We start from the raw sequence: 26,347 nt of genomic DNA on the forward strand, positions 1-26,347 counted from the left end.
TAGTGTTGTCCCTCCATGCCTCAGTCAGACTGCTATTACACTACTATTGCTGCCCCTCCATGCCCCAGTCTGACTGCCATTATACTACTATTGCTGCCCCCTCTATGCCCCAGTCTGACTGCCATTACACTACTATTGCTGCCCCTCCATGCCCCAGTCAGACTGAGGCATGGATGGGCAGCAATAGTATAATGGCAGTCAGACTGCCATTACACCACTATTGCTGCCCCTCCATGCTCCAGTCTGACTGCCATTACACTACTATTGCTGCCCCTCCATACCTCAGTCTGCCTGCCATTACACTACTATTGCTGCCCCCTCTATGCCCCAGTCTGACTGCTGCAGTAGTGCCTCATTCCAGTTTTTTGAAAACTGCCTCCTCCATACCCCAGTCTGAGTGATGCTGTACTGCTATATTGCCCCTCTATGATCCCATCTTACTGCTGCTGTACTGCTAGTGCAGCTCGTCCCTGCCTCAGTGCTGCTGTACTACTCATCCTACCCTCCCTGCCTCAGTGCTGCTTTACTACTCATCCTACCCTCCCTGCCTCACTGCTGCTGTACTGCTATATTACCCCTCTATGATCCCATCTTACTGCTGCTGTACTGCTAGTGCAGCTCGTCCCTGCCTCAGTGCTGCTGTACTACTCATCCTACCCTCCCTGCCTCAGTGCTGCTGTACTACTCATCCTACCCTCCCTGCCTCAGTGCTGCTGTACTACTCATCCTACCCTCCCTGCCTCAGTGCTGCTGTACTACTCATCCTACCCTCCCTGCCTCAGTGCTGCTGTACTACTCATCCTACCCTCCCTGCCTCAGTGCTGCTGTACTACTCATCCTACCCTCCCTGCCTCAGTGCTGCTGTACTACTCATCCTACCCTCCCTGCCTCAGTGCTGCTGTACTACTCATCCTACCCTCCCTGCCTCAGTGCTGCTGTACTACTCATCCTAACCTCCCTGCCTCAGTGCTGCTGTACTACTCATCCTAACCTCCCTGCCTCAGTGCTGCTGTACTACTCATCCAACCCTCCCTGCCCCAGTGTTGGATGAATAGTACAAGAACACCAACACCCCCAGGCCCCCCCCCCCCCCCCCCCCCTTCAGTCTGAGTGCTAAAACACAGTGCTACAGAGGGCTGATAAGCCAGAGTCAGGTACTAACTAAACATAAAAATACATGCAATTATTCTCAGGCTAGGTCCACAAATATGAATCAAATGCGTTCTCCATCCTGCAGGCAAAACATGTTGATCTTTACCAGACATGCCCCCACTCATTGAAAAATGCAGCATGCTTTCAGGTGTGTGAGAAAAGGGTCAGGGACTTCCCTCCCAACCTTCCCACAGGTACAGCAGCCCATTCAAATGAATGGACTGCTGTGCCTACACAAAACACCGCACACAGGACCCGCACAAGTGTGAACCGGTCCAACATCAAGTCTCTGTTCAGGGAACAGTTCCTTAAGCAGCCCATACATGGAGTTCTCTCATTCAACCATTGGGGTGAACAAAGAAAAGGAAAAAAAAAAAAAAAAAGACTCGATTCCCCCATCCACAAACTTAATGTGGATGGAAGAATCCTGCCACTGACCCATTTTATTCTGACAGCAGGAAGACATTCCAATCAGTCAGAATACACTGATCAGCACTGCCAGCTATAGCTTGTGGTGCCGATTGTGCAAAATCTTCCAACAGGCTAGTTGTACAACCAACCCACCCATACATGAATCGATTTGTCTGCTCTCTGTATACAAACATGGATCTAAATTGGGCCGATTGTCAGCAAACAACCCCCCCCCCCCCAGGCAAAAAAAAAAAAAAATCTGATCACCTGCTTATCAACATAAAAAAACAGCAAAATTCCACCGTTCCTTTGAGTTTTGTGGTTACATTTATTGATTTAGCTGTTCAGCTGGGTTCTTTAGTTTTCACCTAAAAAGTTAAGCTATGCCCCAATCGTTTAAATGGAAACCTCTTTGTAGGAGTTGGATACAACACTTTTGGTGAGTGGCTCTGTTCCTGATCCTGTCATTTACCTACAGCATGTGGATGCCAACTAGTTATACCTTTCATCAGGATCCTTGATGGTCTTGAAGGAGATCCTGCCAAAAAAAGCAGGCCGCTGTGTTCTGGTTCTAGTTCCACCTTCTCTGACCTCACAATAAAAGATTGTCATTTTTTTCTGGTTCAATTCTACCCTGAATCTGGGTCTACAACGGCCAGGCCCAAGAGTGTAGGCGCATAAGAAACAGGCTACATAGCACAGAAGAGGGATGAAGGAGTAAGTGACAGCGCTGGTTCTTGGTGACTGGTCCAGTGCTGTTACATGGGGCAGGGGGGAGTCCTCAGCTGAGTGCACGGCAAGGACAAGGGGTGGGCACGAAGGGCAGCTGTCCTGGGCATTTGTGATAGAAGTGGTGGTTTGGGGGGCAGGATTTGTGCTAGGACAAGAATTTCAGGGGAGGGGAATTGAGGGAGATTTGTGCTAGGACAGAGGGATATGGAGGGGGATTGAGGATTTATGCTCAGACGGGTAGAGGATTTGTGCTGGGCTCTAGATGACCTTGTCCACCATTGGCTGTGTGTAAGCTCCAACTGAAGTACCTTGGAGCATTCATAGAGCTTGAAGACTAAACAGAGCAAAATGGTGAGTAGGTGTTACTGCGGAGGGGGGCACCTAAATGAACTGGTCATCTAAAACTAAAGTTGCCCATGGACTAAAGGGTGGGGGGGGGGGGGGGGGGCAGTTGTGTAGGTAGGACCCAACCTTCTAAGGACAAGTCTTTGTCAGGGCACTCTTAACTTGTATGAGCTGCCCTTACAAGTACTTGTCAATAGAGAGCAAAGGGAAAAGAAATCAAGGAGTAGGCATCAAGGATTTCCAAGCTGTGTAGTCACCATCATCTTGCCACACAAATTTCAAAGGCAACCCCAATATGAGATCACCACCCCATCCAACCGACATTTCATGTCTATGGTTACCCCAGGACTGAAGGAAGATGGACTGGACTTCAGACCTTAGCCAAGCAATGTTCCTAGGACAGCATTCACAATTACAATCTTGTGGTTTGGAATTACTTTTTAAGCTAAAAGATATGTATGTAGCATTTTGGCTCCAAGTCTCTACAGCACGGACTGTATGGCTACGTAGATGTTCAGCTTTGGCAAAGTGCAGAGTTGCACCTCCTCTATTTCTGCGCAGGCAGTGATTGGCTGAGAAGACCCCACTGATAGGCAAGCAGTGCTGGGATTGGCAGTCGATCTTTTGGCTTTTTGAATTCGTCCTTTTCTTTCCGCAATACCCTCATTACTTCCACTGGATCCGTCTTCCCTGTGAATTTCTGTACAGCCTCCTCCCTTTAATCAAAAAAAAAAAAAAAAAAAGAAGGAAGAAGAGCATTGGGTTTTATAGGTCTGTAATATATAATTTTATTACAGAGTGGCAGATAAATTATGTCATGGTACTTACATATCTGATCAGTGTGTATGTATATATATATATATATATATAAATAATCTCCATAACAATTCATTTAGCCCTGGTACACACACATGCGTACTGAAATCACATTGGGATTTAAGCATGCATTTCTGTGTGATTAGCATTGCTGTTTGGCATTGAAGTCAGTGGGAGGCTAAAATTGCATCTCTAAAGAAATCGCACTCAAACTGCCTTCCATTGACAAAAACGTCTTCCATGGAGCCAAAATGCCTGTCATTTGCAGTTTTATGTGAACACCTGTCTCCACATGCCACCATACTCTACTACGTGGAAGTCTGGAACGCACAGCTCCAAACTCGCACAAGACCCTTTCTGGAATTGCACTCAAAACGCAATGCGGGTGGTTCACATCTGTGTGAACCACCTCAATAGGAACACAGAATATCTAGCCTGTCATGCAAACAGCAACGACAGTGAGCCTCTCTGCATCATTTATCCTCCCGGTGGAGGTGAAACCTCAGGCTACATGCAAAATAAATAAATAATATTAAATAAATTGAAGGGGAAGGGGAGGGGGGGGGGGGAAGGTTCTGGGCCTGCCTAGCACCTGCCATGGGGGATAGCCGGATAGGGAGGTACCTGCAACAAATATGATAGCCTATAAAAAGTGTGCACCTGTTGGTCCAGACAAAACAGATGGAACTTGGGAGCAAAGGTGTGTGTCCCTTTTTTTGTTGGCAATAATGGAGAATGCAGTCTCAGAACAAGCTGAAGGCTAACTGGGTGCAAGCACAAGACAGGGAATTGCGCTTACCCAAAACTGCCAATGTATCCGAAGAAACACAGCCAATGGCACATTGAAATGTCCAGTACTAGTAAAATGTTATTAATCCAGGACAGAACACACAAAGGCCCACATGGAACCTCCTCTAGAGCACAAGTCAAATACAAGGCCCACATTTGACCCCCGCAACTCTCCTGCAGCTCCCCCGATCTCTGTCTCCACCTTGTGTCAGCAGCAGAGAGGACAGAACTCCTCTGCTGGATCCTGCGCTTCTCCGTGCAGCTGTAGAGAGACTCATCTCTGACACCCAAACCCCCACCCCAAGTAGTCAGCAGCAGAGAAGAGGACAGAACACCTCCTATAGATCCTGCACCACTCTGTGCAGCTGCAGCTCCCCCTCATCTCTCAACATTCAGCAGACTCTGGAAGCGGACTCAGCACTCCTCTGGTCCTCCTCCAGCCCCTGCACTTTCTGCTTCCCAACTCTGCCCCCAGTTTCTTCCCATCAGCTGCAAAAAGTAAGAGGGGGGGGGTACACTTATGTAGTTGGTTCTTGACATCCGATGTAAGGAGGGGGTGCTCTGGCCACCTAGCCCTCTAGATACAACTGGCCCTTTGAGGGCAACCATAATGCGGATGCATCCTGTGATGAAATGGAGCTTGACACCCCTACTATAGAAGATGTTTTAGGATACATTCAGCAGCACAGTGACTAAATGGTTAGCACTTCCGCCTGGCAGTACTCAGGTTTTTGGTTTGAATCCCAACCAAGGCACCACCTGCCTGGAGTTTGCATGTTCTCCCTGTGCGGGTTTCCTCCGTGTACTCCAGTTTCCTCCCACACTCCAAAGACATGCTGGTAGGTTGTCTACTGTCTAAATTGGCCCTAGTATGTCTCCTAGATTGTAAGCTCCAAGGATCAGGCCCTCCTAACCCTCTTGTATTCAACTGTATTGTCTCTTGTTATATTGTAAAGCGCTGAGCAAACTGTTGGTGCCATATAAATCTTGTATAATAATAATAAGTTAGGGACCTTAGATTGTACCCCCTTGAGGGTTAGGGACTGATGTGAATGTACAATATATATGGAAAGCGCTGCATAAATTGATGGCACTATATAAGTACCTGAAATAAATAATAGTGCTGTGTATCCTGGATTTATTACGTTTTGCTAGCATTGAACTTAACAGTGTGCCCTCAGTGGTTTCATTGAACGCACAAACTTAGCCTGACTGACTGTCTCTAGGCTGTATTCTGGAGGCCAATACTGTCCAGGTACTTCATTTGCTAGGTGTAGGATAACAGATTTCCCAGTCTACAGGGAATGCTCTGATACATGGAAGCGGACAGGGATCGGCAGGAGAGGGGGGGGGGGTGGAGGAAGGAGTATGGAATGTATAAATAGATATAGATGAACACCCAACTAATATACATTGCGGCTCACCTCACTCTCATAAAAGGATTATACAGGAACTCTTCCTCCAGGCTGGATGGGACAGTAGGAATGTCATCTTCATCTCTAGCCTAGAAAGAGAAATCATACAACTTGTACTTATGATTTAATGCGGAAATATGTATACAAATATAATGGGGGGGGGGGGGGGGGAGGCTTATAAGACCTGTCAGATTTCTATTGTGGTCTGCCCCCCCCCCCCCCCCCTCCCTGTCCCAGAGACACCACAAGATCTAAATTAAAATCTGCCTAAAGAGGAAGCTAAAAACCCAACACTGCTTCGAGCCTTTCCCTACTTTAACCCCTTGACGCCAACGTCACATGAATATGCGGCCTCGCAGAACTGGGCTTTTTTCCGTGGGGCTGCATATATGCATACCTGTCTTTCTGCTGGGAGCACGCCGCACAGTGCACTCCCAGCACAAAGACCGCGGTGTCACTGACAGCACCAGGTCCCGTTCTAATGACTGGGTCCAGGGACTCCCGATTCCGGGTCACATGATCACTGTGATAGCCTCTGATTGGTCATCACAGTGATCAGTCACTGTACAGCCCAACCCTTGTTTTTTTTTCCTCATTGTATCTCCCCAACTCCTGGCATAGAGAGGGAAAAAAAAAAAAAAAATGTAGAATAAAATATTTAAAAAAATAAAGAAAAAAATACCTAGGTCAAGGTTTGATCTAGTTCAGTGCCAGGGTCAAATGTCAGGATTTAAAAAAAAAAAAAAAAAAGTGCACTGTTTCTGGGCTGTACTACAGGTACAAACAACAAATAACATACACATATAGCATCGCTGCAATTGTCAGGAGCTGGATAATTTATTTTGGGTTGTTCTTTGGTGGTAGGTTATGCTAGTAACAAAGAAAAATACACAGCTAAATTTAAAAAAAAAAAAAAAAAACACCCCCCCAGAGATATCCATTACCATTTACCACCAAATGAAAGCCCAATTTATCCTGAAGAAAAAAAAAAAAAAAAAAAACGCGGTATAATTCACCTGGATGTACAAAGTAGTTGTGATGATATGGACGGTTTTACTAACATGTCAACATTGCAAAATTGTGCTTAGGCATTAAGATTTGTTTTACCCTTAGGCGTGAAGGGGTTAAACATGAAAAGAAAGAAGGGAAAAAAAAAAAAAAAAAAAGAGAAAGAAGGTTTTGGTTGTGAACTCAAGACGTTGCAGTTTGTGCATATATGTCTCAATCAGTAAATCTTTATTATACATCTTTGTATGTTCCTGTATTCATGTTCACCATCTGGTTGATAAGCATGTTAGTTCTTGTGTACTGCGTTAGGTTTGCACAATAAGATAAGTAGATCTTCAGTTTTATTTACTGCTGCACTTATGGCATCCTGTACAATACATTAAAAGGAAGCTCTATTAGCTGCCAAGGGATTTGTATTTCTGTTCATCCAGTCCCGAGATTTACATAGCTCTGCCACACAAGACAGTGCTGCCTGATTTAACCAGATTTGTCTCTGCTGCAGTAACACAAGTAACATCTAAAATGTCTTGCACCCCCCACCCCCTTCCCCAACCTATGATTAGACAGTGAATACATTGAGTTCACATCTGTCACTCTGCTTTCTCTTCCCATCTGCAAGTTCCTTGTAAGAACCGGAGCTTTACACCACACAACATATTCCTTTATGGCCCTGTGCACATCCAGAATTCCTGGTTAATAGCACAGATACAGCCCAATATTAGAGAGTCATTTTCCAACACTGTATAGAGTTTAGTGATGAAAATGAAGCATGGATACATTCAGTTATAAGAAGGCTCTATAATGCTTTGTGGTGGTACACTGGGAGGATGGGGGGGGGCCTTTTGGTTACTTTTGGCCCACCTCACCAAACCTTGATTGCTTCTACTTTTCTGTAATAGGTTCACAGACTTGGTGTCACATAATTGCCCAGGACACCTATCCAGCACCAACAAACTGCTCTTGTATGTTGTGCTGGCTGAGCCATATGGAAATGTGGGGAGTTGAGCGTCCATCTTATTGGAGGTACCTGGTGATAACGGACGCCGTGTGTAAAGTCAGAGGGTTTATATTTGACAATATGGAGTGTAGCGCTCACCTTTGCCCAGGCCAGCTTCTCCTTCACGTGTTCATTGTCTGGTTCCACTTTTAGTGCAAACTTTAGGTTCCTCACAGTGTATTCATGGCCACAGAACACTTTCTGCAGAAGAAAAGCAGCTAAAATGTGACATATTATTAACTCTCAGAGATTTCAATTATTTTACTTTGACACCCTTTCTATTGAGGTAGGACTTTAAAACGGCTGGTTCGTAGCCCAATATTAGTCAGTGCCGGTCATAAGCAGCCCTGGATAAAAAGCCATCAGGTGGCCGATCCACCCAGTAATTATACCAAGCGGTCATTAGGTGGCTCCTTACATGGAGACACTGTACTAAGTCGATTCATATGATCACACGGAGTGGTTTACAATGTTTACTCTCCTCTTCCCTTTACACTAGGGAATGGAGAGAGATCCAGTACTTGTCAAGGGGGGACAGAATGAATAGATCAGCAGATTCACTCATTCTGTGTCAGTGACACAGGGATCTTTTAACCCTTTCATGACCCCCCTCCATGCTGTATGCATGTGAATATACACTCACCGGCCACTTACACAAATTGCTAATCCGCCTATCACATGGCAGCAACTCAATGCATTTAGGCATGTAGGCGTGGTAAAGACTACTTGCTGAAGTTCAAAATGAGTATCAAAATGGGGAAGAAAGGGGATTTAAGTGACTTTGAATATGGCATGGTTGTTGGTGCCAGATAGGCTGCGACATTCAGATGGTAGAGTCAGAATTTGCCCCCCCCCCCCCCAAGAGCCAGGTCAAGGTTATAACCCGTCAGATTTATTTCTTTTCTTTTGGGGGGGGGGGGGCCCTCTGTGTACCATTTTAGAGATTCTTTTTTTCCTTCCCCCATTTCCTGTCCCATAGCCAAGTAGGAAGTGAGGACATCCCTGCAAGTAGAAAAAAAAAAAAGCAAAAAAAAACACAACAACACTACACACTTCAAAACAGTCTGGTAAAGGGGGTAATAATTGTCGCGGGAAAAAAAAAGTATCAATTTTTAACTTAATTTAAACTAGTATAAGACCACAACACTGCAATGTTTAGAATACATTAATAGGAAACTCAATTATCACAAAATGCAAATGATTCGGTACTTTATAATTATAATAATAATAATAAGTAAACATTAGAGATCCTGTCACTTTGCTCATTCTGGGAGGGGTGGCAATGTCTGAGAGCCCACACCCAGCAAGGTTTATGTATCCATCCACACTCCCTTACGGCCTCCCAATTCCATTCCTGGTATGGGAAGCATGGGTCCTTCCCCAAGTGGAAGGGTTCAGCCCATCACATGGGGAGGGACAATGACACAATCCAAATGGGTAAACTCACCAGCATCTGGAGCTCACTCAGAGTGGTCTCTTGTAGCAGGAAATATGGAAGGAGAAGTATAAGTTGCTGGATGGGGGTGAGGGGTTGCCATCAAGAGGAAAGTCACTGTACCCTGAAGCAAATGACTGTGCCCTTTCCGTATTCATCTTCATTCTGCAGCCAGTCACGATTCTCTATCATTGGCAAAAATTCTTGTTCACACCAGGTCCCCCAGGATGCTCATACTGCATGATCAAATATCCCTCACAGCACTCATTTTAAATATTTCAGCAAGCACGTTAGATTGTCCCTTCCCTTATATCTATAGAACAGAAGAAGGCACAGATCTACCATAAGGTTTTTTTTAATCCTTACAGTGTACCTAGTGATGTCTCCTACAGGTAGACACTGGTTAGGTGAATCGTCATCCGGCTTCTAATGCCCATCTTCTCTGAAGTCCCTGCCCTCCACTCCTTTTGTGTGAATCAACAATATGTTGCCTGGGGCAATGGTTTTTGGCTACCTTGCTTGAGTTCACCCTTCCAGTGACTTGTCCCAATCCCCTCCCCCCCCCCCCCCCCCAGTTATTTGACTGCAATTTCAGAATAGCAGGTAAATCAGTGTATAAATTGATGGTGCTATAGAGGTATCTGTAATAAAATAAATAAAATGCAAATTCCAAGTGCCCCAAAATGTGCAGGTAAAAAAAAAAAATTCTCATGGGAAAGGATCAGGATAAGTTATTGGCGTACCGTTTCAGGAGGAAGAGAGCTGAGCGTTTCCAGCAAATTTTTGTACATTTGGTCAGCTGTCCCTTCGAAGAACTGGCCACAACCTCCAATAAACAACGTGTCACCTGGGAAAGAGCAGGAAAGACAATACAGAGTTCATTTTCATTTAATATGGTTTTCCTTCCCACCTGGTGGGGCAGTGAGCAGTGGTGCAGTTTTCCACCTTTAGAACTAGTGAATGAGCCCCAAATATTGTAAGGCTTCTTGCTTGTGTCAGCTCTAAAGAAAAGAAAGTACTTGTGTCTAAGAAAACTACCAATCTATACTAGTCATAGTGAACCCACGGAGAGCATGTGTATGCTCAGAGCAGCTCAATTCAAAGCTTACTTGGGGCAGAGAATCTGTCTCACCCCAATGTGATAACTCTGGTCCAATCATCAAGCTGCAGTGTTGCTGTATAAATAGAAGTACCAGGTATTTTCTTTGTTCCCCTGCTTCGTTCAACCAACAGGTGCAAAGAAAAAAAAAAAAAAGAAAAAAAAAAAAAAAAAAAAATTATATATATATATATATATATATATATATATATATATATATATATATATATATATATATATATATATATATATATATATATATATATATAATAATAATAATAAAATGTACTGCATGGGAAAAGCACAGGTTAGGGCAAAACAATTTGTTTTATTAAAAAGGATAAGTTCACCTTTAGAAAATAAAAATAAAATGCACATTTGCAGGAAAAAAAAAAAAAAAAAGTCATTATTTTTGGTTGCAGGAGCCTGGAATGCATTCCACCAGCAATCAGTAGATCACTGATGCCATGCAGGTCTCCTGCAGACCGGTCAGAATATCTGCTTGCCATATGGGATGTACGAGCAAGCAGATAGTCTGACAGGAAGAATGGATGAACTCCCACGGCACCATGTTAGTTCACTGAAAACTACAACCCCTCCATCGCTAAGGCTGTTGGGACTTGTAGTCTCATTTACAGAAGACTGATGCAGCTGTGTGGGCAGAGTCCCGCACTACCACTTTTTTTTAATTTGACAGCTAGCAAGGGGGAGAAGAACCCCAGCTAGCTGTCAAAGCAGGGATCGGGGGCAACGTAAAATGTTACAAAAGGTTAACTTATATTTTTTTTCAATTTCCCCCATTTTTTTTAATAGAATATGAAGGTGCCCAGCCAGAGAACAGCTCTGACACAACTAGCACTGCAGCCTCCATCAGTATCTTTGTTTAAAACCCCTAAAAGCGTTAGCTGCTTGTAGCCCCCCCATCAAATGCCATGGTTCCTTCCTTCAATCCCTATGTTACTACAGGGCTCAGCACTGATACGGGGGGGCAGAGAATGGATCCAGTGCTCTTGAGTCACTGATCAGCAAAGGGCAAAAAGAAAAAAAAGAATAATGACATTCATTTTCAACATATTTGTGCTGGAATAGGATTGAAAAGAAATAAATCACACACACACACACACACACACACACACACACACACACACACACACACACACACACACACACACACACTTTAAGCTGCCATTTCTGAACTCTCCATTTTAAATAATGCAAGATTTTTTTTTTTTTTTATCCAAAGACTTCAATACCCCAAAACCCAATTCCAGAAAATCAAAAAAATCCACTAATGAAGTGCTGCACCCACCAAACTGCAAGGTTTATTTGCTCATTTAGTCTGGGGTAGAGGTACAGGGAGTAAATACTTAACCTAAGCCGGCCATAGATGGATCAAATCTCGGTCAATTCAGCAGGGACAGGATGAGATTCGATACATCTATGGGTAGGCTGGTTGTACAGAAGTTGAGCTATCGATCGACTTCACTACAACCAGCCTGTTGGATTTGTTGCATGCGATTACTGCTGGCGGCTATAGCCACTAGCAGTAATCATTGTGCTAGGCTGACAGGAAAAGCTTCCACCCGGCAGAACACAATAGCTCAGTGGGAGTCTTCTCCCCACCCCACTGACTGCGTTAATGAGGAAATCAAGCAATTTTCTTTTCTTCCACCCTATGGCCTGCTATACTCCTCCCTCCAGTGCTGTGGCCAGTCCCCAGTAGCTGCAGTCTAAGCTATGACTGGTGGCACTCCAGCTTCCTCAATGTACCATGCGGGGTGTATGTCCCTGTAAGTTGAGACTCCATCCACAGACCAGAGCTTCAGACGGATGAGAAGAGCACCAGAGGAAGGAACCCTTGCAGTGCTGGGGGGGGGGCTTGGGTGTCACACTTTGGCTTTGAGTTGCTCCTCAAAAAAAAAGTAGGGAAACCAGGTCTCCCTTCCCTCTGACTGCATGCTTGCTACAGGTCGGCGACTTAAAGTATGGAGACCAGAGAGGCCAGGCATGCAGCACTTTCTGAAGGAGGTTTCAGAGGTTGCAGACTATTGGTCTCTGGATCTGTTTGAGACTATTGGCAAAGACTAGAGAAATCAGAAATTGGACAATTTTATATCAGGTTTTGATAAGGAATGTTATCACACACGGCATGTATTCATATAAATGCAGCTTACCTGAGAAAAGTGCAGGAGCGTCAGGACAGCCATCTTCCCACATATAGAAGCAGATATGGCCGGTCGTGTGGCACGGGGTGAAGAGGCATCTGACGTTTATGTCTCCAAACTGTAAAGACAAACATCTGCAATCGTACAAAGGATGCTGGTAAGGAAATGTCATTACAGGGTAGTCAGACAGATTAAGTAAAATTTTGCAGTAGTTACTCTACATAAGATTTTTCTATGAAGATGATTTTTTGCCACAGTCAACACACAACCACAACAACAGCCTTTATAAAGGATTGGGCAGAACAGTGGTTAAGTGGTTAGCACTTCTGCCTGGCAGAATCAGGGTTGTCAGTTTAAATCCCAACCACAGTACTACATCTCTGAAGCGGCACTATAGACTAGAATAGGAGGCTTCAACGCCTCCTGACTCAACCAGTGGCGACTGTTTTTCCGCTACGCCAACGCTCCCATTAGAACAGCACCAAGTGCTGCAGTGTGCAGAGGCGTTTGGGAAGCAGTAAAAACGCTTCCCAAACGCCTTTCTGCCGCCTGCACACAACGCTAGTGTGAACGTACTAACCAGATAGCGCATGTTAAAGCGCATGGGACATTTAAGACCTGCCCCTGGTACTCAGCCACTGTATCACTGGAACAAGGAGGTGTCATCTATAGGGTGACCACTAGATGTCATCTATCCGGATGGAAGCTGAGTCCAGCCACTGTATTAATGGATCAGGCGGGTGTCATCTATAGGGCGACCACTAGATGTCATCCGTTCCAGGAGGAGCTGTATCATGGATCCAGGGATGTCACTTGCAGATGTGTTCTTGCTAGGCACAGCCCCAGGACCTTCAAGATTACAGGCTCCCCAGAAATAAAGAGCCCGTGGAAAAAGCCTCAAATAGTGTGATAACGTTTATTAAAGTTGATAAGCAATCAAAAAAGAACTTACTAACAAAGGTTCAGCTGCTCATAGACGGCCAGACCGGAGGTACATGTACAAAGGATAAACTGGCCGTCTATGAGCAGCTGAACCTTTGTTAGTAAGTTCTTTTTTGATTGCTTATCAACTTTAATAAACGTTATCACACTATTTGAGGCCTTTTTCCACGGGCTCTTTATTTCTGGGGAGCCTGTAATCTTGAAGGTCCTGGGGCTGTGCCTAGCAAGAACACATCTGCAAGTGACATCCCTGGATCCATGATACAGCTCCTCCTGGAACGGATGACATCTAGTGGTCGCCCTATAGATGACACCCGCCTGATCCATTAATACAGTGGCTGGACTCAGCTTCCATCCGGATAGATGACATCTAGTGGTCACCCTATAGATGACACCTCCTTGTTCCAGTGATACAGTGGCCGAGTACCAGGGGCAGGTCTTAAATGTCCCATGCGCTTTAACATGCGCTATCTGGTTAGTGCATTACTTGGCTATCTTTTATCATTACTGAAATTCACTACTTTTGGCTCCTCACACATTGGAGATTGTATGCGTATTTAGCACATCTGATGAACTTACGCCGACATTTTACTGATCCACAATCATATGTGGTCTATCATATGTTTAATCATTATCTGAGTTAGCGCTGCACTTTCATGCTTTATCATTCACTCTGGAGGTTCACAAGGTGCCTTTTTGTGCCAGCAGCTACCCTATCTACATCCATACACTGCGCTCGATTTTATATATATATATCTTGTATATATAAGTTTATTTTAGTGTGAACGTAGCCTAACTCAAAAGAGTCACCGTATTGTAGGATATCAATCTGCCAAGCTGTATAAAAGCTGAGAGACAAAGTTTGTGGGTGGTAGGTTATTCAGATCCCTATGGGAAAGGAGATTTCCATGCCCCATTCATAAACATGATAAAGATTACTGATAGGTGGAGGTGTACCAACCTATAAACAACGAATTTAAAGAAATGGACTAAAGCTCAACAGGGTGAAATTTGAGTGTAGGAGTCTTTATCGGCACCATCTGACTTGACAAACTTTGATTGGAAAAAAAAAAAAAAAGTTAAGGCCCAGGTGGAAAACTGGGCTGAACATCTAGTCCTCATGCACACAGGACTTTGATAACGCTAGGAACATTAGCTGTGTAAAGTCGCATTAAAAAAACATGAGTTTTTCAGCTTTTTTGCATTAGTGGCGGTTAGAGTTTTTTTTTTGCGGTCAAAAAGAAGTTCAAAAATGCCGGTTTGCGGTGTTTACAGCATTGTGCAGCAATAGAGCATTTTCACAGCTAAACAAACTCCTCTAGAAACCCACTAGTCCTGGGTTTTTTTCCCAGCCAAAAAACACCAATTACAGTCTGTGTACATGGACACATAGGATAACATGCTGGGGGGTTATTGGCTGTAGGAAAAAAAAAAAAACCCACAACACACAACAAAGACGTCAAAAGCCAATAACAGCAGTTTGTAAAAATGTCCAGTGTGCATGAGCACTAACTGCATCTAACTAGATGCAGTTATTAGCATTTAAACAGCTGCAGCTGATATAGATATATATATATATATATATATATATATATATATCTCTCTCAGCAGTGGAGATTCCTCCATCCACACTGTTTAGGAGAAGTCTCAACTTGTATAGCTAGCCTAAGGGAAGACTAATGCTATGCCATGGTTCCCTGCACTCGGCAAAACGTTTTCTGTAAATCTGTGAAATATGTACCTTGAATTGTCAGTTCATAGTGAATATTTTATTGCAGGACTTTATGATCCCACAAACAGCACCCTACCTTTAATCCTACATTTTACCTTTAGCACCTGGTTGTGAATAACTTTGTGAGTTAGGCCTCCTATCCGGTCATCAGCGCCATACACAGGTAAGTCAGGGAATCGCTGTACGAGATCTGCATTTCCCCGGGAATGATCGCTGCCAATAAACAAAAAAAAAAGGTCAGCCAGTGCAAGGTTCATCCATGGATGGTCTGTACTGTTAGGTTACAGTGGAACTACAAAAGACATGAACGGTTCCTGGGCCTATACCACCAAAAAAAAAAAAAAAAAAAAAAAACTGTAAATTACTGTTTAGCTCTTACCTGCAGACAGGGCTCCCCCTCCCCCCTTAGAGAACAGGCGCTAGAACTTGCCCTTTTTAAGTTACCCATTGTCCACCCCCACCCACCTCCGAGCACCAGCCCTTGGTTTCACCCCCTACCTACCTCCCAGTACTGACCCCTTTTAGAGAATACAGAAGCAAGTATAATTTTGTGGTGTCAAGTAATTTATATTGAAAAAGCAGTAAATTAGATCTTACATTCAGCAACAATAGACCCCCCAGTAACAATAGACCTCCCCAGCAACAATGGATCAACTGCAACAAAAATACCCACCCAGCAACATCATCTCCCAGCAGCCAGCATCAGTATATTCCCCCAGCATCGAGTAACAATAGGTCCAGTCTTCAACAGTAGATCCCTCTCAGTAATAATTGCCCCCCCCAGCAATATAAGACCCACCCACAGCAACAATAAATCCTCCACCAGCAACAATAGACTTCCACAGAAATAATAGACCTCCCTGCAAAAATAGAATAAATCCCCTCCGGCAACAATAGATCCCTCAGCAGCCAGCATCCATAGACCCTCCAGCACTCCTTGACATTACATACATTCAATGCAGGAGGTGCCGGAACTGTGTTCCCCCACGTTCCCGCTGAAAAAAAAAGTCCTGCATGCAGAACATTAGACTGCTTGTCCTAGGGATTGTGGAATATGTAGTTTTTTCATAGGAAGTGTCAGTTCTCAGACTACAGAGGTCATGCATTAACCTGTGCAGTGCCATGCCACATGTTTGAACACAAACAGAAACTGCTGACAGAGGAATGTGGAGATTTACTCCACTATAGGCTATGCACGCAGGCCAAACAATGACACCAGGAAACTACAAGATCAATGTACATCTTTTGCAGGTGAAAAACTCTGCAAGTGCAGTTGCTCTAGATTGGAGGGGAAGCTCTGAAATGAAGGGAAGCTCTGTTTTCCATCATCCAATCATGTGCAGCTATTTGCCTTTAGTAAATCAGCCCCCTGGTTTAAGTAGAAAGTAAGTAGGAAAGGTTGAATTGCCTTTAACAGAAAGAGTAAGTCTCCATGTAAAGGAATTGTGAGACTAGCAGCTTTTGCAGAGAGGTCTCACCAGGATCCATCTCTAGTAGAAATCAGTATGGGGTGTACTTTTAAACCATCTGTATTTACATACAGGGGAAAGGACAGGTATGTACTAAATTATTATTATACAGGATTTATATAGCGCCAACAGTTTTCTCAGCAATTTACAATATAAAGGGAGACAATACAGTTCAATACAAGAGGGCTAGGAGGGCCCTGATCCTGGGAGCTTACAATCTAAGAGATGGATTAGCACAGAGTTGTACTCACAGGTGGTGGTGTGTGGTCAAGATGGCCTTCAGATTGGCATCCTCTTTCCGCACAATATCCAGCAGCTGAAACAGGAAGGTTGTACTGTCAGAGTCTGCCCTTTAACCAGTCATTTGTAAGATTTACAGAACTAAAAACCCTACAAACTAACAAGAGGCAACTTAAAAAGTGAGTGACAGAAGTGAATTTTAGAACATAACATCACATGGTATTATTCACTAGAAGCCACTAAAGCAGCAACTTTGGGGCTTGTGGGGGGCTACTTGTGCTTAAAATATTAGGCTGCATCTGTAGTAGTGTTGGGACAGAGGAGTATAATGGAACCGTCTGCATTGTTCCATCCTCTATCCCACATGAGGTATAAGCCCTTTTTTTTCTTTTTATATTTTAAATGTCACTAAAAGGAGTACATTAGAAGAATAGAGAGGAAATCTTCCAATGGGGACACTAGTTCTGGTGACCTGTTGGAGGGACTTCCTCTCACTTCCTGTTTTGGCTATGGAACAGGAAGTGAAGGGAAATCTCCGCAATATGACAAATGGCGCAAAAACTCATTACTCTTTCCAAATTGAAAAAATTAGTGACACTTACTCTGATGGAGACATGCAAACACCTACTGTTTTAAAAAGGCTCTACAGTGCTTTTCAAAGGTTAAATGGGGGAACTTTTGGTTCTTCTTAGCCCACCTCACCACAATATTCCTGGGATAAAGTTTAAATATATACACACATTATATATATATATATATATTTATTTATATTCATTCAACAAACCTAAAGCCCATAGTTGCAAGTGCTAAGACGTGTAAAAGCTTCTGTAGTTTTCCACTTTAATATATATCTCACAGTGGCTTAGTGGTTAGCACTTCTGCCTTGCAGTAATTGGTTTATGGGTTCGATTGCCAACCATGGCGCCTCCTGCATGGAGTTTGCATATTCTCCTTGTGTTTGCGTGAGTTTCCTCTGAGGAACTCCAGTTTCCTCCCACACCCATAAGACATGCTGGTAGGTTAATTGGCTCCTGTCTAAATTGTCATAGTATCATCCCTGGCCATGCGGGATCTCCTGCATGGTGGGGGTTGGGGAAAGACCGGGCAAGTACCCTGTAAAATAAATTGCTAAGAGAATTCATGGAAAAAGGTCGCTAACGAGTGACGGTCCATGTAATCGCCAAGGGTCGGATACGACTGAATGGATAGAGATATATATATATCTATATATATCGTAAAGTGGAAAACTACAGAAGCATTTACATGTCTTAGCACTTGCAACTATGGGCTTTAGGTTTGTTGACATCAGTTTGAGACGCCTTTGAGATAATCCTGAATTCATTGACAGGTGCAATTGACCTCCTTCAAGCAGGTTTTGAATTGCTATAAACTTGTATTGGAGATGAAAAACCCCCTTCAAGTCATAGCGAAGTCAGGAAATGTGAATACTAGCACATTATGAAAGATTTCTCTTTAAACGAAGCCCTCCAGCAGCCCTTCATAGCTAACATGGCTTCCATCATCACCTGGTCTTCCTTCCAGATTCACAGGCTCCAGCTGTCTGAATGGCCGAGCCTTGATGTCACTCCTGCACATGCTCGCGGGATCCACGATCACGGCACAATGCCCTGGATTGAAGGCACGCTCCATGTTCCCTCAATTCAGAGCACCGGTGACATCACTGGCTGCAGGCATAGTGAATATCTCTTAAACAGTGCACATTTAGGAGATATTCCTTGAACACACAGGTAAGCTTTATTAGAAGGTTACCTGTAGGTACAAGTCACCAAGTGGTGCTTACTACCCATTTAAGAAACCAGAAGTCCATTGACACATGAATTACCTTTTTGGAAACAGAGGCGTCAACTGCAATAGCGTCTTTTGTACGTTCTTCTATGATCAGATACATGTAGTTGTCGTCCAGGACAGAGATGACCTTCACCCTCATGGTCCATCCACCTATAGTTCCCCAATCCCTGGAAAATGAGACCTATGGTTTATTAAAAGAACCCTCGACAGTGCAATTGTATCTATTCTTGTATTAACATAGGCACAACATAGATGATGCAATTTTATTTCCTGCAACGATGGGCTGTAGGAAAGAAAATCACTCGATTCCTTCATCAACACAGTCATGGTTGATGGGGAAATCCCTCCCGTGGAGCCATTCCCGTGAGGGGAAGGAGGGGGAAGAGCTGTCCCTGCTGGGAGAACACAGTGATAATTGCTAGCAACTACAGACACTGGTAATCGCATGTAAATACAACATGCTGGTTGTGCCCAAGTTGATTGATGGATCAACTTGGGTACAATCAGATTGCCCATAGATGGATTGAATTTAGATAGATTGGTTTATCAGGGACCAGCCAAGATTTGATCCATCTATGGCTGGCTTTACATAGATAACAGACAGACAGAGAAATATAATATATGTAGCCAAGCAGGGATGTGTACTTTTATGTACAGAGGTTGGACCAAAAAAAAAAAAAAAAAAAAAAAAGGCAACACTACATGATTTGCAGGAAAGTGATGACATGTTTGAAAGCGGAAGTGATGTAACATGCTTTTGCTTCCCCTGTGTGATGAGCAGGAGCGGACTGACAACTCATGGGGCCCCCAGGCAATAGGGGATCATGGAGCCCCTGTGTCCTTGCCCAAACTCAAAAAACCTATGAAAAAGGTACCAGGGGCATCTCATGGGCCCCCTACTGACCCTGGCCCTCAATAGGGGATCATGGGGCCCGTGTCCTTGCCCAAACTCAAAAAAGCCTATGAAAAAGATACCAGGGGCATCTCATGGGGCCCCTACTGACCCCGGGCCCTCGGGCAGTGCCCGAGTTTCCAAATGGTCAGTGCGCCCCTAGTGATGAGACACCTAGCTAACAGGTTTGAAGCCTCACTTTCACCATTCACTGCATGCATTGCTAAAAATATGGAGTCATGTCAGAGCTTAAAAGACAGCAAATTGTTGGTGCCACTTAGCTGGTGGATCTGTGACTGAAGATGCCAATTTGTTTGCCGTGTCGGGAGGTTCAGTATCATAGGTGACGGCATATACAATTTCTGGGAAAATGTTGTCAGATAAGCATAAGCATGGTCAACTGACAAAAAAAAAAAAAAAAATACATTACACAGGATTGTGACCCGAAATAAGAAAACAACTTCTGCAAAAGTGACTGCACAGCTCAATCTCAGTCTTCCAAAGCCCGTGTCCACAGAAACTGTGTGGAGGGAACTCCATAAGCAAAACATTCAGGAGTGAGCTGCAATTACCAAACCTAGTGACCGATATTAAAGCTCAGAAGAGGAGAGAGTGGTGCAACACCCATAATTCGTTGACCATCGATCGATGGAAGACTGTAATATGGTCCAATGAATCGAGCTTCATACTGTTCCCATCCACCAGACGTGTTTGTGTGTGGCAAACACCATCCCAAGCTTACCAACAGGACTGCCTTGTGCCAACAGCAAAGCATGTTGGTGGAGCAATCATGGTACTCTGCAGGCCCCATCACTACCTTAAAAAAGGTAGAGTCACTGCCAGCAACTATGTACAAGTTTTGTCTGACCATGTGCACCCCATGATGCAGACATGTTTTCCTGAAGACAGCACCATTTACCAAGACAACATTGCTCCGATTCACGCAGCTGGTGTTGTCAAATCGTGGTTTGAGGATCGTGCAGTCTCAGGACCTCAATATGATAGATCCACTATGGCAGGGCTTAAAATTTCAAGTGTAGACCTACTAGCCAGGCAAAAACCTTACTCTCCACCAGATGCCCCACCAAACCTTGCCCAGGTCCACCTCCCACCCCAACCCAGGCCCGTCCCCCAACCCCTCCCCCTTAAAGCTTATGAAATATTTAGGCCCCAAAGAGCTGATAGTGACTATGGTCCATTTTGAAGAACAAGGTTCAGGCTTGCATTCCACCTCCAGCATCTCTGCAAGAACTGGAATACTTTTTACATGAAGAGTGGTATCAGATTCCATTATCCACCAACCAAGACCATGTCCATTCCCAGGAGAATTCAGGCCATCTTGGATGCCAAAGGTTGTCCAATGCCATATTAGGTAGCAATATCATTCTTTTACCTGGTGTTTCCATAATTTTGTCCAACCCCTCTAAGTGCTTTATGTTGCACTTGCTTTAAAGCTTACTTGAACTTTAAGATGAAATTGGCTGAATATATTGCAGATGTGAAGGTGTGCACAAGTACAGAAAGCAGCCACAGCCAGAGTAGAAAGGTCTCTCCCCTGCCAGCATTCTATAGAGAAGGACTCTTGCCGCTCTGTATGATAGCTGTGGTCTGTCTGCAATGGTCTGACACACCTTTTGTTGGGTAAACAAAAATAGAAAGACTTTTATACATTGCAGGGGGGAGTGCATGGAAGGAAAACTAAATCCTGCAGTGAAGGTTGCCTTTAATGTTGGGTATAGAAGGAAAGAGGTGATCAGGAGGGATGGGAATGGGGAGTAGAGGTGAGCTAGACCATCCTCCAAACTCACCTCTACTGCTCTACTGACATTGCCCCTTTTTAGGGTAGGCCAAGTTTATATTTTTACAGTAACATGATATTTTTCTAAGTTTTCCTTACTATTTAGGCCTTGCAAATTAAGTTCTTAATAAAATAAATATAAAGGCGCCAACCCCCAGGAATCTTTGATCCGTTTCATGTTGTCCAGGTAGACCTCCACCTCTCAAAGCTGGCCTCCCCCTGCTCCAGGGTATTCAAAAGAACTGGAAAGGTATGTCAAAGTGTGGACAAGTCCTCCAAACCTTTAGAATTTCCCTCTCATTATATAAAGATCTGAAATAGCCTTTAACCCCCCTGGCGGTATTCCCGAGTGTAGCTCGGGGTAAAATGTCAGTACCAAAAGCGGCAACCCCGAGCTACACTCGGGCTTACCATGCGGCGCTGCATAGGGAGTCCCTGCAGTGCTTACCTTGTCCTTCGCTCCCGCGATGTGTCCCCTGCAGCGTCCCCGGCCATCTCCTCCGGCTGATGCCGGCATCCAGGTTCTGTGTTCCGGTCCCTGTGATGTCGGGACGTACGGGCGCCGGCGGCGGGAAATTTGAAAATTTTAAAAAATGTCATTTTTTTCCAAACAAATTTTACATAGTAAAACATTTCTGTTTCAAACCATTTCACATACATTTTGTCCCGAGTGCTTTGTCCGGCGCCCTGCCTGCTTTTTGTCTGTTCTTTCTGCCTGGAAACTGAGAAACATCCATGGCGTCCAAAAAGCGTCCCTTTAGGTCAAAAGCGGGTTTAGATCAGCTAGAGAACAGCGATAGTAAATCAGAACCACTTGCAGAATTGAGTGATAATGATTCGTGGGGAAATTCATCATCAGACACTGAAAACGATTCTGCGACTTTGCTCAGCAATGTGCTAACTTGGCGCTAGATTTCAAATTTCAGTGTTTTTGGTTTGATTATATTATTGAATTACATTTATTATTATTTTTTATGATTATTTATTAAATTATAATTTATGATTTTGTGTTTCAAACTTTATCATACCCAGGATGTTTACTAGACTCTTGCTCAGACAGATTTCAGTGAGTTATTCCTAAAAATTACAGGCCTACAATAAAAAAAAATACATATTTCCATGCAAAATAATGGTACCGCTTTCAGCACCAAAAATCGGAAATAATCATACCGCCGAGGTTTAAGCCCCATGTACACGGGACACTTCTGAACGATGGAAACTGCTGGAAAACGTAGGTTAAAAAAACATCTGTTTAGCCATGTTTATGTTTAGAAGCATTTTTTAAGATAAGCTCAGGAGAACCTCCCAAATGCCCAGAATGCACTGAAAAGTGGTAAATTATTAACTATTTCAGAGAAATACAGAGAGTAGAAGCAGAGACAGCAGTATGTGTTGACAGTGGCTTGGGTGTGAGTTGCTCATTAACATTTCTTATGTTTCCAAGGGTGGGAAAGGTGTCTGGTGGAGGGAGTCATTAAGGTCACCTGGCAGGGGGTCTCCATGAGGATTTTGAGGTGTGAATGGTCATTATCATATCTTTTGTTTCCAAGGGGGGGGGGGGAAGAGGTCTGAGGTGTGAATTGGTCATTACATGTGTGACAAGCTTGGTAGGAACATCCTGTGTTCAGTGTTTGGTCCATCTGAGTACCCTGAAAACGCTTTGCACGCATTTGTCATGATGAAAAAAGGTTCTGAAAAACATTGGGAACTGGAAGTGTTAAAAAAAAAATTCAAAAGCAAACACTTATAAATGCGATTTGCCACATTTACAAGCATTTTGTGTTTGATAAAATCAACTGCTGAACGCAAGCTTTCGGAGTATCTTGGCACAGAGGGGAAGCTGCAGGAGGTAGTGGGGGCCCCAGGTCAACTTTTGCATAGGGGCCCACAAGCTTCAAGCTATGCTCTAACCACGCCCCTTTGTTTACATGTGCTGTGGGGAGCAACCTGACCCCCCCAAAAAAAAGTATGATTTTAAAGTTCAGCCAGAGAGGTCAGAGGTCACCTAGGCTCATGATGGTAGATCTATATGGAATTGTACAGATATTGTGCCATCAGAGTGCGGTGTCAGCGGCTATCTCTCCCCCTCCCAGGCTGACCTTCCCTTGCTCTGCATGTGATCAGTTCTCTGCTGCACTCCCCATCCCCCATGTGCCTAGGGCACCACCTGTCATGTGATGCCAAGAATACCGTTCAGAAGGTCAGAGGTGACAGGTTCTCTCTCCTCCACCGGCTGTCCAGCCGCTCCGGACTTCTGCCTCCCTCTCCGGAGTTATATAGTGAGGGGAAAGTGTCAGCTAGACCGATCAAGGTGGGCGCGCTCTGATTGGAGAACGAGGACGCATACTTGACAGATGGTTGGCTATTCCAGCCCAGCCCCCTTGCGTCCCTCACTAATATTTCCGCCATCTTTATTGAGGGCAGTTTGTTTTCGTATGCAGTTCATTCAATTCGCTAAGAAATGCACTATAAGCCAACTACATTATTGAAGAAAGAATTTGGTTAGAACTGCGTGTTATAAATTCCAAGTTACAGTGACCGAGGGACGTTCCCTTATCAAACATGGCTGCTATCATTGCAGGAGCTGATTATCGGAGCTGCCTGGTGATTGGTTAATGTTCTAGGGTTCGCCCCTGACGTCCCTCGGTTGGCAGCGTTCTCTGGTTGGCGGAATCCAGCGGTGAGTGCTGATTGGCTGGCTGTCAGCAGGTACAGAGGGCTGTCAGTGCAGAGCCCTCCCCCGCTGCGGCGTGCAGCCGGCCCCCTCAGGATGATGCTGTTTGGGTGCAGAAGGAGGTTGTGGTGCGCACTGTCCTTCCTGGGAGCTGCGGCTGGCTGCAGACTGGGTATGTGTGGCCCTATAGGGCAGGGGCCCCAGCCTGATTTCCGGGGCTCCGTGAGTGTGTCACATGTGTGTGCGGGGTGTGAGCGTGGCTTCTCTCTACACACAGCCTGCCTCGGCTTCTACTACACAACTTCACTCAGCCTACAAGTTGCATCATGTGATTGTTTGGAGAGCAGATGCCTGTGGTTGATCACCGACCCCCCCAGTACAGGGACCTAGCACCCTTTGCCGATCACCAACCGCCAGTACAAGGACCCAGCGCTCGCCGCCGATCACCGACCCCCCAGTATGGGGATCCAGCGCCTGCCGCCGATCACCAACCCCAATACGGGGACCTAGCGCCCGCCGCCGATCATCACCGACCCCCCAGTATGGGGACCTAGTGCCCGTCACCGATCACCGACCACCAATACAGGGCCCCAGCGCCTGCCGCAGATCACCGACCCCCCCCCCCCCCAGTATGGGGATCTAGCGTCCGCCGCCGATCACAGACCCCAATACGGGGACCTAGCGCCTGCCGCCGATCACCGACCCCCCCCCCCCCCAGTACGGGCATCTAGCGCCCACCGCCGATCACCGACCCCCAATACGGGGACCTAGCGCCTGCCGCGGATCACCGACCCCCAATACGGGGACCTAGCGCCTGCCGCCGATCACCGACCCCCAATACGGGGACCTAGCGCCTGCCGCCGATCACCGACCCCCAATACGGGGACCTAGCGCCCACCGCTGATCACCGACCCCAGTACGGGGCCCTAGCGCCCGCCGCCGATCACTGACCCCCAGTACGGGGACCTAGCGCCCGCCGCAGATCACCGACCCCCAGTATGGGGACCTAGCGCCTGCCGCCGATCACCGACCCCCAATACGGGGACCTAGCGCCTGCCGCCGATCACCGACCCCAGTACGGGGACCTAGCGCCTGCCGCCGATCACCGACCCCCAGTGCGGGGACCTAGCGCCCGCCGCCGATCACCGACCGCCAATACGGGGACCTAGCGCCCGCCGCCGATCACCGAAGTAGTATGGGGACCTAGTGCCCGCCGCCGATCACCAACCCCCAATACGGGGACCTAGCACCTGCCACTGATCATCACCGACCCCACAGTATGGGGACCTAGCGCCCTCCGCCGATCACCGACCCCAATACGGGGACCTAGCGCCTGCTGCCAATCACCAACCCCAATACGGGGACCTAGCGCCTGCTGCCAATCACCGACTCCAATACGGGGACTTAGCACCTGCCGCCAATCACCGACCCCCAATACGGGGATCTAGCGCCCGCCGCTGATCACCGACCCCCCTCCCGTACAGGCACCTGCCACTGATCACCAACCCCCAATACGGGTACCTACTGCCTGCCGCTGATCACCAACCCCTAGTACGGGCACCTGCTGCCGATCACTGACCCCCAGTACAGGGACCTAGAGCCCAGCACCGATAACCGACCCCCAGTACGGGGACATGTCGCCAATCACCGACCCCCAGTACGGGGACATGTCGCCAATCACCGACCCTCAGCACGGGGACATATTACCTATAGCTGATTATTATTCCACAGAACAGGGGGATGTCCTGTCTGTGGACGAATAAGGGAAGATGTCATCATGTTAAATCTCCATTTTTTGCTAGCAAAATTACTGTATATTCTGAAGGCAGAGGCCCTAGAGAATAATATGGGGGATTAAATGCATTTTAGTGCACACAAGCACAATATAATACCCAATTTTTTGGAATATATAAAAGATGATGTTGCATCGAGTAAATAAATACCAAACATGTCAAGATATAAAATTGCGCATGCCTGTGAAATGGCGACTAACTACGATACCTAAAATTCTCCATAGGGAAAGCTTTTAAGATCCTTTACAGGTTTTCAATTCAGAGTTAAAGTGGTTCTAAAGGCAGAAGGTTTTTTTTTCTTATCACCTTCATGCATTCAATGCATGAAGGTAAAAAAAAACCTGCTAGGTGCATCTCCCTCTACCTCAGCCCCCTCTTAAATACTTACCTGAGCTTTCTTCTTTATTCAGCAATGCGCATGAGAGCAGCGGCTCTCCCGGGTCTCTCTCATTGACTGAGTCAGCAGCTGGACCCACTGGCTCCTTCTGTCAATCACAGCCAGTGAGCCAATGAGGAGAGAGCAGGGGAGGGGCTGAGCCACGCTCTGTGGGCTATTGGGGGCAATCGGAAGGGGGAGGAGCCAGGACCGCTGGTGGGGGACTCAAAAAGAAGAGTATTGGGGCTGCTCTGTGCA

General features: G+C 45.6%; 2 protein-coding genes across 7 annotated transcripts in view; one reads left to right on the forward strand and one right to left on the reverse strand.

Annotated features, from left to right (window-relative positions):
- Positions 1-1,871: 1,871 nt before the first annotated feature.
- On the reverse strand, positions 1,872-23,592 carry LOC149458519 (hydroxyacylglutathione hydrolase-like protein). Of its 4 annotated transcripts, none has more exons than XM_089682098.1 (10): positions 23,437-23,592; positions 18,591-18,723; positions 16,759-16,823; positions 15,143-15,251; positions 12,374-12,482; positions 9,844-9,947; positions 8,599-8,667; positions 7,765-7,866; positions 5,670-5,749; positions 1,872-3,356 (listed from the first exon to the last, which is right to left on the reverse strand). In XM_089682098.1, the coding sequence occupies exons 2-10, from the start codon at positions 18,693-18,695 to the stop codon at positions 3,188-3,190; spliced, it is 912 nt and encodes a 303-aa protein (XP_089538224.1). In that variant the 5' UTR covers positions 18,696-18,723; positions 23,437-23,592; the 3' UTR covers positions 1,872-3,187. The 4 variants fall into 4 exon arrangements, with proteins under 4 accessions (XP_089538224.1, XP_089538222.1, XP_089538223.1 ...); XM_089682096.1 differs by having other exon boundaries at positions 15,134-15,251; XM_089682097.1 differs by having other exon boundaries at positions 15,134-15,251; positions 18,591-18,737; positions 23,437-23,574.
- A 349-nt stretch (positions 23,593-23,941) lies between these two features.
- HAGH (hydroxyacylglutathione hydrolase) overlaps positions 23,942-26,347 on the forward strand; it is a 35,837-nt gene continuing 33,431 nt past the window's right edge. For 2 of the 3 annotated variants that reach the window (XM_089682101.1, XM_089682102.1), the window contains exon 1: positions 23,942-24,092. In XM_089682101.1, the coding sequence (XP_089538227.1) occupies positions 24,017-24,092 (76 nt within the window). In that variant the 5' untranslated portion in view covers positions 23,942-24,016. The remainder of the gene's footprint in view (positions 24,093-26,347) is intronic. The other variant, XM_089682103.1, reaches the window with a different exon arrangement.

The sequence above is a fragment of the Staurois parvus genome, unplaced genomic scaffold (genome assembly GCF_062004578.1).
Source record: "Staurois parvus isolate SC_StPar_1 unplaced genomic scaffold, SC_StPar_1.0 ptg000285l, whole genome shotgun sequence".
In the NCBI taxonomy this organism is placed as follows: domain Eukaryota; kingdom Metazoa; phylum Chordata; class Amphibia; order Anura; family Ranidae; genus Staurois; species Staurois parvus.